Source organism: Onychomys torridus, chromosome 1 (assembly GCF_903995425.1).
Source record: "Onychomys torridus chromosome 1, mOncTor1.1, whole genome shotgun sequence".
Lineage (NCBI taxonomy): Eukaryota > Metazoa > Chordata > Mammalia > Rodentia > Cricetidae > Onychomys > Onychomys torridus.
Window position 1 is genome coordinate 83,221,754 of NC_050443.1, and position 12,044 is coordinate 83,233,797.

At 43.5% G+C, this 12,044-nt stretch overlaps 1 protein-coding gene across 1 annotated transcript; it reads left to right on the forward strand.

Moving 5' to 3' along the window:
- Nucleotides 1–4,943: 4,943 nt before the first annotated feature.
- On the forward strand, nt 4,944–9,951 carry LOC118576816 (olfactory receptor 52B6). Its single transcript, XM_036177007.1, is given in 4 exon segments — nt 4,944–4,991; nt 8,959–9,373; nt 9,376–9,794; nt 9,796–9,951. Coding segments are annotated over 4 exon segments (1,038 nt in total).
- Nucleotides 9,952–12,044: the final 2,093 nt, after the last annotated feature.

Consider the following 12,044-nt stretch of genomic DNA (forward strand, 5'->3'; position numbering starts at 1 on the left):
AAAGGGAGTGCTACTATTAGGAGATGTAGCCTTGTTAGAGGAAGTGTGGTCTTGTTGGAGGAAGTATGTCACAGTGAGTAGGGGCGGGCTTTGAGGTCTCTTCTCAAGCTTCACTCAGTGTGACAATCAGTCAACTTCCTGCTGCCTTCTGGTCAAGATGTAGCCAGCTCCATATCTGCTTGCATGTTGACATGTTCCCCATCATGATGATAATGGACTGAACCTCTGAAACTGTAAGCCACTACCTCAATTAAATATTTTCTTTGTAAGAGTTGCCGTGGTCACAGTGTCTTTTCACAGCAATAAAAACCCTTACTAAGACATACAATTTATGAAGCTTCTACAGTAGTAGGATTTCATATGACTTTTCAAAAAGCCTTTAGTGTTAGCTGTTTCTCCCCATTCCCTTCTCTTCACGATCCTCCCATCTATCACTCCCTTTAGTCCCCCTTTTCAAATTTCCCCATTATCCCTTTATAACACTATATTATATGTCGTATACTCTTAGGACAATCCCCTTCTCCCCACACATATATAAATAGTGAAAGCTAACATCTATGTATAAGAGAAAACATGTTTGTCCTTCTGGGTTTAGGTTAGATCATTCAGGATGGTTGTTACTGTCACTCACAGTGATTGTTTCTAGCTCCATCCATTTACCTGTAAGTTTCATAACTCCATTTTTTTCTTAACAACTGAATAATATTACATTGTGTAAATACACCACATTTTCATCATCTATCCATCAATGATGGGCATATTGACTGTTTACAAATTCTGGCTATTCTGAACAGAGCAGCAATTAACATGGATAAGCAAGTATCTCCTCAGTAAGATGTAGAGTCCTTTGGGTATATGCCTAAGAGTGGTATAGCTGGATTTTGTGGGAGAAAAGTAGCAATCTTGAACTCACAGAGATCTGCCTGCCTCTGCCTCCCGAGTGCTGGGATTAAAGGTGTGCGCCACCACCGCCCGGGAGCTTTTTTATTTTCTTATTTTATTTTTTTAATAGAACATGAAGGGAGGAGCTGGGAGAAGTTGGAGGACAGGAAAGAATATGTGTCTTAGTTATGGTTTTTATTGCTTCAACAAAACACTATGACCAAAAAGCAAGTTGGGGAGGAAAGAGTTCATTTGGCTTACACTTCCATATCACTGTTTATCATTGAAGGAAGTCAGGGCAGGAACTCAAACAGGGCAGGATCCTGGAGGCAGGAGCTGATGCAGAGGCCATGGAGGAGTGCTGCTTACTGGCTTGCTTCCCAAGGCTTAGTTAGGCTGCTTTCTTATAGAACCCAGGACTGCCAACCCAGTGATGGCACCAACCACCATGGGCTGGGCCCTCCCCACAATGATCATTAATTGAGAAAACACCTTATAGCTGGATCTCACAGAGGCATTTACTCAACTGAGGCCTCTTTCTCTCTGATGACTCTAGCCTGTGTCAAACTGACACAAAAAAAAACAGCCAATACAATATGAAATGTACTGTATAAGACTCGCAAAATTTTAAAGAAAATACATTGCATAGATTCCCACATCTGATTCTTAATTCTGGGAAAGATGCACTGAAGGCCAAACAAGTCAAATGCCCTCCCCATATCCTATCTCTGTCATAGGCATGAAATGAAGAAAAAAGAAGACATAGGGACACTTTCTCCCCTTCTTCTACACACTTCCCTTCCTGAGAAAGCTTCCTTGGAGCTCATCCTTTCCAAGATTGTCGGCATCTTTACCAATCAGTAATGTCTCCATAATTCTAACATCAGGTAACTCTCTGGAACTCTCTTAATATCCATTATAATTAATTATAAATTAATTCTCAAGCTTTACTCATAGTCCAACATCCCAAACTTCTGATGGAATGAAAATTTATTCCAGACCAGGACAAATGTAAAAACATTTGCACCACACACTGTGCCTGATCGAAGTATTCATCTAGGAAGAAGCAGTGTCCCTGATTGGAGAGCAAAGTAAGGTTTCCATAAAAATCACATAGGACTTCTGAAGGATGGGAAGAGCCCAACAGCAACTGTCACCAACTGGTAGGTAGGTGGCGCCAATGGAGTACCTAAACAGTGCTGTCACCTTCTGCTATAGCTAAGCAGTGCCTAATGTAGACAGAAAAAAGGAGAAAAGTTGTAGGCAGAGTTTTTCTATGTCCTGGCAGCCACTCCCAAATAACCACACAGAGACTTCTTATTAATTATAAATGCTCAGCTGATAGCTTATGCTGGTTACTAACTAGTTCTTACAACTTAAATTAACTCACATTTCTTATCTACCCTCTGCCACGTGGAAGAACCTTCTTTTTTTTGGGGGTGGGGGGGTTCGAGACAGGGTTTCTCTGTAGCTTTGGAGGCTGTCCTGGAACTCACTTTGTAGACCAGGCTGGCCTCGAACTCACAGAAATCCACCTGCCTCTGCCTCTTGAGTGCTGGGATTACAGGCGTGCGCCACCACCGCCCGGCAGCAGAACCTTCTTTCAGCAAGGCATGTTTGTTCATTTCCTTCTTCATCTTTGTCTCGATCAAGACTCCTTAGACTCCATCCTTCTTCTTCCCAGTGTCCTCTGTGTCTTGCTGTCCTACCTATACCTCCTGCCTAGCTACTGGACAGTCAGCTCTTTATTAAACCAATCAGAAAGTGCCTTGGCAAAGACACACCTTCACAGTGTACAAAAAGATCATTCCATAATAAGAAGTAGACCACTGCTGCAGATACTAAGGAACTTGCTTGTTTTGCTTTCAACTTTTGACTATAGAGAAAAACTCATACCAGAAAACATAATGACATTAAAAATAACAACACTAACTAAGAATATATCTCAGCTGGTAGAATGTCTACCTAGTAGGCACAAGGCCCCAGGGGCAATCCCCAATACCACATTAACTAGGGATGGTATCACACCCCTGTTATCCTCTGCTGGCAAGGTGGAAGCAGGAGGATGGATCAAACATTCAAGGTCATCCTCAACTATTCAGGTGATTTCGAAGCCAGCCTCCTGTTTAAAACAAAACAATAAACATTGTCAAGTGTTTGAATAAAACAGCAGTTCCTATGTATCTATACATTAGTTGCTTAAACACTACATTAGTTGTCTGGCTAATGCAATGGAATACCAGACTAAAGAAATGTAAGGCAAGAAGGGTTTATTATGGCTCAGGTATATCGTGGCAGGAGCTGGAGACATCTTGTCACGTTGTGCCAGGAGTCAGGAAATAGAGGGAGATAAATACTGGTGCTCAGTTCACTTTCTCTTTTTTAAATCTAATCTGTCAGATAGGGTGGGTCCTCTCACCTCAAACTTATCTAGCAAATCCCTCCCAAACAAGCCCAGAGATTTGTCCCCAAAATCGTGATGTATACAATCAGTACACACCATCAAAATGCTTGTAAGTGTAAGGAGTTCTCTGGATCAGGAAGTGGGGGAGAAAGAACTGAAGTAAAGAGTCAGTGACAGTGGGGTAGGGGCCTCCACTCGGTGAAAATGCAGTTCTTACCTTCCCCACAGAAAAGGACTTCAGGACCAGTCAGTACAAAGCACTGTTTATTAGGAAGACGTTTTAACATAGATTTAAGCACAAGGCTTAAAAGAGAAACACTCACGAGATGGTCAGTATGGCTTCTTTTGAAAAACAGGATGGGTGACTTCAGAGGCTTCTGATCCTTTGGAACTGAAGTTAGAGGCATCTGTGAGCTGCACAATGTGGGTGCTGGGATTTTTAGTCCTCATGACAGAGCAACATGAATTCTCAACTGCTGAGCCATCTATCCAGGCTTCTTAAGAGTTCTTCAGTTGTTTTTGTAACAACCATGTGTGTGTGTGTGTGTGTGTGTGTGTGTGTGTGTGTGTGTGTGAGAGAGAGAGAGAGAGAGAGAGAGAGAAGAAGAAGAAGAAGAAGAAGAAGAAGAAGAAGAAGAAGAAGAAGAAGAAGAAGAAAAATTTAAGTGAGATCATAGGCCCTGTCCTAAGGTGTCCTGAATAAGATCACAGCTACTAAAGCAACACCCTAGATCAAGAGACTGAAAAGGAAGTTAGACTCTTTTTATTGTAAACCAAAGTTGATAGCCTTGTTCGTAAGATTCCCAGTTAGTTGTTGTTTGTTTGTTTGTTTGTTTGTTTGTTTTGTTTTGTTTTGGGGGGAGGGAAGGAGAGGCTGGGGTTTTTGTTTGTTTGGTTGGTTGGTTTTTGGTTTTTGAGACAGGGTTTCTCTGTGTAGCCCTGGCTGTCCTAGAACTCACTCTGTAGACTAAGCTGGCCTCGCACTCGGAGATCCTCTAGCCTCTGCTTTCCAAGTACTGAGACTATTTCTACAGAAAAGGGTAGGTAACTCTCACAGGAAATTTTGTTAAGTATACTGGAATTCTAGATTCTCAGCTGGCAAGAAACTTCAACCGGATTCTGAAGTTGGGTGTTCCCTTTCCTCCCCATAGCACCATTAATTTTCTTTGACTTTCTATGCCTCAAAAGATAAACTTGGGCTTGAAAAGCCATGAGGAAAGTGATTGAGAAGAGCCTGGGAAGAAAATGCTTCAGCAAGGATAATAGGAAGAAAGAAAAAAGTGGGATTGGAGTCAGGAAAGAAAGTAACACGGGAACAGGGAAAGCAAGCAAAGTAAAAAAACCAAAACACTGGGGCCAAGAGCCTGAGCTGCTCATCCCTCTCCCCCTCTCCACTCATCATCCATTTGGCCTGTCTATCAGAAACATTCTGTTCCGTTTGGCTCCATGCCAAACTACCCTTGTGCATGTTCAATAGATACCTGTGTTAACTGGTGTGGCCTCAGATTGCCCCAAATGATGGGAGAGGCAGCTGAAACTGAGGAACAGAGGGATACACAAAACCAGGTGAATTCCTTCTCCCAAGGGACAGGAAAGAATAAACACTGTGAGGTCAGCATGAGACCATACCCATTCCTTTAAGAAGCATGAGCTACAGATGAAGTGTGGCACTGAGAAATTGAATCAGAAGGTGCCTCAGGGACAGGTAAGTCTTGAAGAGGTTTTTAGGGTGGAGGGAAGTGTTAAGAAAGAAGAAGGAGCAAGAAAACATTGCAGAAGTGCTCAAGTCCTTGGTGCTCTTCAGAGCGGAATGGAGGGTAAAAGGTAGCTGTAGTGAGCTGTATTTTCCCTGGATTGGGTATGGAGAGAAGTTTGGGGGGGTCACATTTCAAGTGAGGATGAAGAGATAGGTGGGTAACTGGTCCTTAGCTGCTACAGAAGATCATAAATGTCACACATGTGCTACCATTAAGACACCGAGGAAGAGCAGATGGAAAAGGAAGGTGCTATGGACCATTTGGAGAGGACATGCCAAGCTGGACACATGGTCAGGTGAAGGATAGAATAGTAGAAGGAAAATTTTTTTCCAGCTGAAAGAAGAGAATGAAAAGATGGAGGAGGGGGCAGTGAGATGGCCCAGTGGGTAAGGGTGACTGAAGTCAAGCCTGAAGACCTGAGCTAGTCAGGAAGACCCACACAACCAACTCCTGCAAGATGTCCTCTGACCTCCACATGTGCAGAAGGACAGCCAGGATACAGTAGATAAAGCATACTATCTTGTTTCTCTATTTGTCTGAATTTCTGCAGACAAAGGGGCGCAGAGGTGCTGTCTGTACTCAGGCTTAGAAGAGAGGACAGAAGAAAGCTTTAGGGCCAACATTCATTGGCTATGAAATCAGCAATGAATAAGAGGATGGCAGAGAAGTTGCAGTAACTGCCTGCACTTGTAATAGATGAGATATATACAGCTGTCTAGTGGGAAGCTACTGCCTACAAGAGGAAACAGAGAAGAAGCCAGGATGAGAAATCAGTGGGGTCCGGGGGAGAAGTGTGAAATCAGTAGCATGCACATTGCTACTGTGGGTCTCTATCTCTGGCAGAGTGGAAGCCGAGTTAAGAAAAAGAAAAAAAAAAAAAATCTGCTGTCTGCGTAGTTTACTTTGAAGAGTTTACCTCTGCTCTGAATCTACTCAAAGTGGCATGTTTAGGCGGAGGAGATACACTGAAACGGAGGAGGTTCTGATGTTACAGGAGGAACTGGACCTAAGAGTCTTGGGCATCTGAAGAGAGAGGGTCTGAAAGAGGATTACTTGATGGGTATTTAAAGTGGGGTTGCTGGACTTGTTGGGTAGTCATGAGGTGTGGGTCAGTGGGGGGGCAGAGATCCATGGACTAGAGAGGGAGATGCAGGGGGTTGCCTTGGAGGAGTAGGCAGCATCGAAGGCGGAGAAGAAGGTTGGCGCAGGTGCTGATGTCACCCACAAGGTGGACACCAGCAGCAGGGGGAGATGACAGGTGCACCGTGGGAAGAATGAGCTCAAATGGCATCAAGCACAGAACAGACGACTATGATCATAAACCCATCCGTCCTGTGGTGTCCATGGGCCTTCTCGTCACTAGGGACTTGGCTGAGTGAGAGGAACACACCTGTTCTCTCATCCCCTCAACATCCACTATGTATGCTCTAAGGCAGACACCAGTGAAGAAGACACAGTTCTGGCTCAGGGAGCACATCATAGAGTGAAACTTTCCCGATGTGTTAAGAAGAGAGAAGAGAAGGAAGAGGAGTGATGGGGTGTTGGGGGGAATACAGGAGTATAAAGAACCCACTACTGTCTCAATCTCAGTCACTCTGGGATGAGAAAAAACATTCCTGCATTAAAAAAAAATCTAGACTTTCTTAAAGTAAGACAACGAAAGTAAAGGAAACAGAACACAGGATGCTACAGAGGAGGACGAGGGCAGATTCACTGGCATACAAGTTTAAAGGGACAAACTAGTAAGAGTGAGCGTGCACACATGCAGAGACAGGTAATTATTGCATGTAAAAGGTTGTGGGAGAGAGATGGAGAGATGGCTCAACAATGAAAGAGCGTGTACTGCTCTTTCAGAGGACCTGAGCTCAGTTCCCAGAAGCCATGTCAGGCACCCACAACCAACTGTAACATCAGTTCCAGGGATCCTAAACCCTCTTTTGGCCTTCATGTGTACACACACACACACACACACACACACACATATGGCACACGTTCACACAGATGCACATAATAAAAATAAGTGAGAGAGAGAAAGTGAGAGGCAGGATTCAGACAGTGGTCAGAGCGGCATGCTGATTTAAAATAGTTTAAAAGGAGTCTAAAAGGATTGAGAAGTATTCGAGGAACCTAATATGTAGTTGAGACATTGAGTACAAATGGCATTTTCTTTGTATTGTGCCTCTCTACGTGGAGGGGAAAGCCATTAGACTCAACTAAGTCTGAGTACGTGCAGGGCTGATGCAGTAGAAATCAAGAAGAATGAAATTAAAGATGCCTGCAGAAGTGGGGACATCTAACCTCTATAAGGAAGAAAGCATAGTCCTTACATCCGTGGTCATGAACTTCAGCTGAGTCAGAATCACCTAAGGGCTTACCAAAGCACCGATTGCTATCCCTCAGCTCATATTTTCTAGGTCAGCAGGTTTGTATTCAGGCCAAAGAATTCAGATGTTCCCCAATGACACTAATGGCAGGAATTTGGGGATTGTACTGCAGAAACATGCTGATATACCTCCCTTCTGGCACTGGGAAGTAATACATACTGCAAGCCACACAAATGACTGAGGACAGGCCAGATGATTTAATGGCTTCAACAGATAAAATTTAATTTAACATGCCAACAAGGTAAAAATTATGCTTATCCTAAAAATTTGGAAAACGAGAGTTGGGGAGATAGATCAGTTGGTAAAGTGTTTCCTGTGCTAACAAGAGGACCTGAGTTTGATCCCCACCACCCAAATTAAAAAGCAATAACAGCCAGGCGGTGGTGGCGCGTGCCTGTAATCCCAGCACTTGGGAGGCAGAGCCAGGTGGATCTCTGTGAGTTCAAGGCCAGCCTGGTCTATGGAGCGAGATCTGGGACAGGCAACAAAACTACACGGAGAACCTTGTCTCGAAAAAACAACAACAACAAAATGTTCTTTTAGGTTTTTTAAAGTTACTTTACAGGTATGAGTGGTTTTTGTTTTGTTTTGTTTGTTTTTCAAGACAGGGTTTCTCTGTGTAGCTTTGTGCCTTTCCTGGAACTCGCTTTGAAGACAAGGCTGACCTCGAACTCACAAAGATCCCCCTGTCTCTGCCTCCTGAGTGTTGGGATTAAAGGTGTGCACTACCACCGCCCGGCTTGTGTTTTTTTGTTTGTTTTGTTAAGAGTTTATTTATTTATGTATTTGTTATACAGTGTTCTGCCTGCATGTATGCCTGAAGGCCAGAAGATGGCACCAGATCTCATTACAGATGGTTGTGAGCCACCATGTGGTTGCTGGGAATTGGACTCAGGACCTCTGGAAGAACAACCAGTGCTCTTAACCTCTGAGCAATCTCTCCAGCCCAGGTATGAGTGTTTTGTTCCACATATGTATAAAAATACACCATGTGTGTGCTAATGCCAGCAGAGGCCAGAAGAGGAAATAAGATTGCCTGGAAATGGAGTTACTAATGTAAATGATGTAAAACCATCATGTGCATAGAAATTGAACCCTGGTCCTCTGCAAGAGCAACAAGTGCACTTAACTATCTCTCAGGCCCATTAGTGATTTTTGGTTGTTATCATTTGTTTAGAAGTTGATGTGCTATGTCTACCTCTGATATATCTGCAGCTCTAGAGATTGCTTTCGGCGTTCTAGATGTTGGTGTCGTTCAGAACCCATTCCACCTGCCTTAATTTGGTAGCTTCCTGACAGTTTGACAGATGGATAGAGTTCCAGAATGAGGATGCAGAGCTGATCTGTGAGAGAGGCCTGCGATAGTGCACTATGGGTAGAGTCTGTGTGTTTTTGTGTATGGAGCATGGGCTTATATGCTGAGCCCTGAATTGTGGTAGGGCCTGTGAGCATGAGTTGGCCTGTTTACAAGCCTGCTTACACTCTGCTGAGTGTGGTCAACCTCTGAACATGCTCTCCTTCTATTACACAGGCTCTGCAGAAAGCCATGGCTTTCTTACCTGCTCACAGTGAGGGTGCTGTGAACTATTCTGACACTCACACAGCAGGCTGCCTCCTCACTGGCATCCCTGGGCTGAAGCACCTTCAGCTGTGGATGTCCATTCCCTTCTGTACTATGTACATAGCTGCCCTGGTAGGCAATGGCGTTCTAATTTGTGTCATCCTCTCCCAGCCAACCCTTCATGAGCCCATGTACATATTCCTGTGCATGCTGGCTAGTGCTGATGTCCTGCTGTCTACCTTCACCATGCCCAAGACCCTGGCCAACTTCTGGCTAGGTTCTAGCCACATCTCCTTTGATGGCTGCCTGACTCAGATGTTCTTCATCCAATTCCTCTTCGTGGTTGACTCTGCTGTACTGCTGGCCATGGCTTTTGACCGCTATGTGGCATATGCTCTCCTCTGCGATACACTACAATCCTGACAAGGAGGGTCATGGGACAGATTGCTGCTGCTACCCTGACCCGCAGTTTTATAATCATGTTCCCATCCATCTTTCTCCTCAAGCGGTTGCATTACTGCCGGATCAATGTCATCGAACACACATTTTGTGAGCACATGGGTATCGCCTGTCTGTCCTGTTCTGACATTTCCATCAATGTCTGGTATGGGCTGGCAGCTGTTCTTCTCTCCACAGGCCTGGACATCATTCTCATTGCTGTTTCCTATGTCCACATCCTCCACGCTGTATTCCACCTCTCTTCCCAAGAAGCCCGGTCCAAGGCCCTGAGTACTTATGGATCCCATGTCTGTGTCATCCTCCTGTTCTACATCCCTGCCCTCTCTGTCTTTGCCTACAGATTTGGTGGGGAAACACATCCCACGTTATGTCCACATCCTGCTGGCCAACCTCTATGTGGTTATCCCACCTATGCTCAGTCCTGTGATTTATGGAGTAAGAACAAAGCAGATATTGGAAGGAGCTAAGCAAATGTTTGCAAATATTACCAAAGAATTTAAATAGATGCCCACAATTTGGCCTCAACTGACTCCTCTTCTGTATTTATCAAATGTCCTGTGTTTAGCACAACCTCACATCTACACTTTCTAGTCATCCCTATATGATTCTCACTCATGTCCCCATTTGCCCAAAATTGTCATTTATTCAAACCAACCTCTGATTGCTTTTCTTAGAAAACTATAGTAGTGCCCATTCCATTCTGTCATACTCTTCAAATATGGTCTCCTCCCTATCACCACAGTAACCGAGAGCTACATGATAACTTACTCTTAGTTTAGCATCTAAACAGGACTTTACTCAACATCCATTTGATTGGCTCCTTAATAGTTTCTTAATTATTTCAGTATAGTTTTAACAATTATGTTCTGGTTAAACTTATTCCTTATTGTAACCCCAGAGAACTGTCATATCCAAATATTTATAATCCCATGAGATATTCTTGTTTCTTAGCAACTGCACAAGTCCATAAACATGCAATATCTACTTTTATCTAATGTCTTTGAATTTCTGTATTAGTTACTAGTTAAATAAATATAAGCACTAATGTGTGTTTTAATAACTTGATCACTTATGAGTAATTATTAACACCAAGTATCCGTCCAGCCTGCTATGATGGAGAACAACTCCCATCTTTAGAGACTCTATGCCACGTTTCATCTAAAGCAATATTTTGTTTATTTCCTGTCTTATTAGTAACTCTGTTATTCATATTCCTTACTTAACTCCATCTGAGCTGTGTTTTCTTTGGGAAAGGATACTTTGCAAGGATCTTTTTCCCCATTGCCTCAAAGCATGACAACCTGCTAATAACAGAGATGTAATATAAATACACATCTATATGTATGCAAACCTCTACTAAAGAATTTGACATCAGTGCTTCCATTTTCCAGTCATTCTTTGAGAGAGTTCTCAACTCTGGGATATCTTCCTCTATGACACCGGATCTACAGAAAACCATTATTTTCGTACCTCTGCATGCTAACACTACTGGTTGTGAAGCCTGACACTTGCTCAGCAGGCTGCCTTCTCTAGGCATCCCTAGGGGAACACCTATATGTGTGGTTGCCCTTTCCTCCTGCACCTTGTACACAGTCAGTCATCTTGGTACGCTTTGACATTATAACCTGTGTATACAGTCAGGAAACTGTGTCAGGTGCCAAGAGGTGTAGACTTAAAATCCAGATGCACTGCTTCGTAGACTTAAAATCCAGATGCACTGCTTCGTTAATGACATTGGAAACTTGTCTGCCAATGAACTTAATTTTCTACTCATCTGTAAAGAAGAGGAGAAGGATGTAGACACTATATATCTACAGCACAGCAAACAGTCAGTGCATAAATAGTTCATTTCCCACCTTCCTTTCTCCCATAGCTCCCTACATCCTTGAATAATGACAATAAAATTGAGAGAAAATTCCATTATGATTTCTCCCACGTAAGGCAGAAAGCTATAAAAGAGTGGGGATTGATCTGCACTCAAGATCTCTGTTGGGACTCCATCTTTTCCTCCAGGAATCTCCCTAACTTTCCACCAAAATTCAACTACCTCTGTCAAGGGCACCTAGTTTGGGATCAATCCCAATATCTTGTATCAGCTCAGATCCCTCCCCACCCTGCTGACTGTTGTATGAAATCTGCTTACTTTTCCACTGTGCCCCATCCCCAGATGGCAGTTTGAACCCCAGGAAATCTTTCTTTCTGCTCATGGAGCAGTCTAGTTCAGTAGTCTCTCTGTGTCATCTCTTATAAATGAACCCAAGTGCCGGGCAGTGGTGGCACACACCTTTAATCCTAGTGGAGGCAGAGGCAGGCAGATCTCTGTGAGTACGAGGCCAGCCTGGTCTACAGAGCGAGATCCGGGACAGGCACCAAAACTACACAGAGAAACCCTGTCTCAAAAAACAAAAAATAATAAATAAACCCAGGCAATGGGCAAGAACAATAGGCACTCTTAACCACTGAGCCATCTCTCCAGACCATTCAACTAGGTTTCAAAGCACTATATATAATTGTGGGTTTTTTTTAATACTTCTTTAATGATTCTTTGGGAGTTTCACATCATTCACCCCAATTCTTCTCACCTCCTGGTTTCCCCA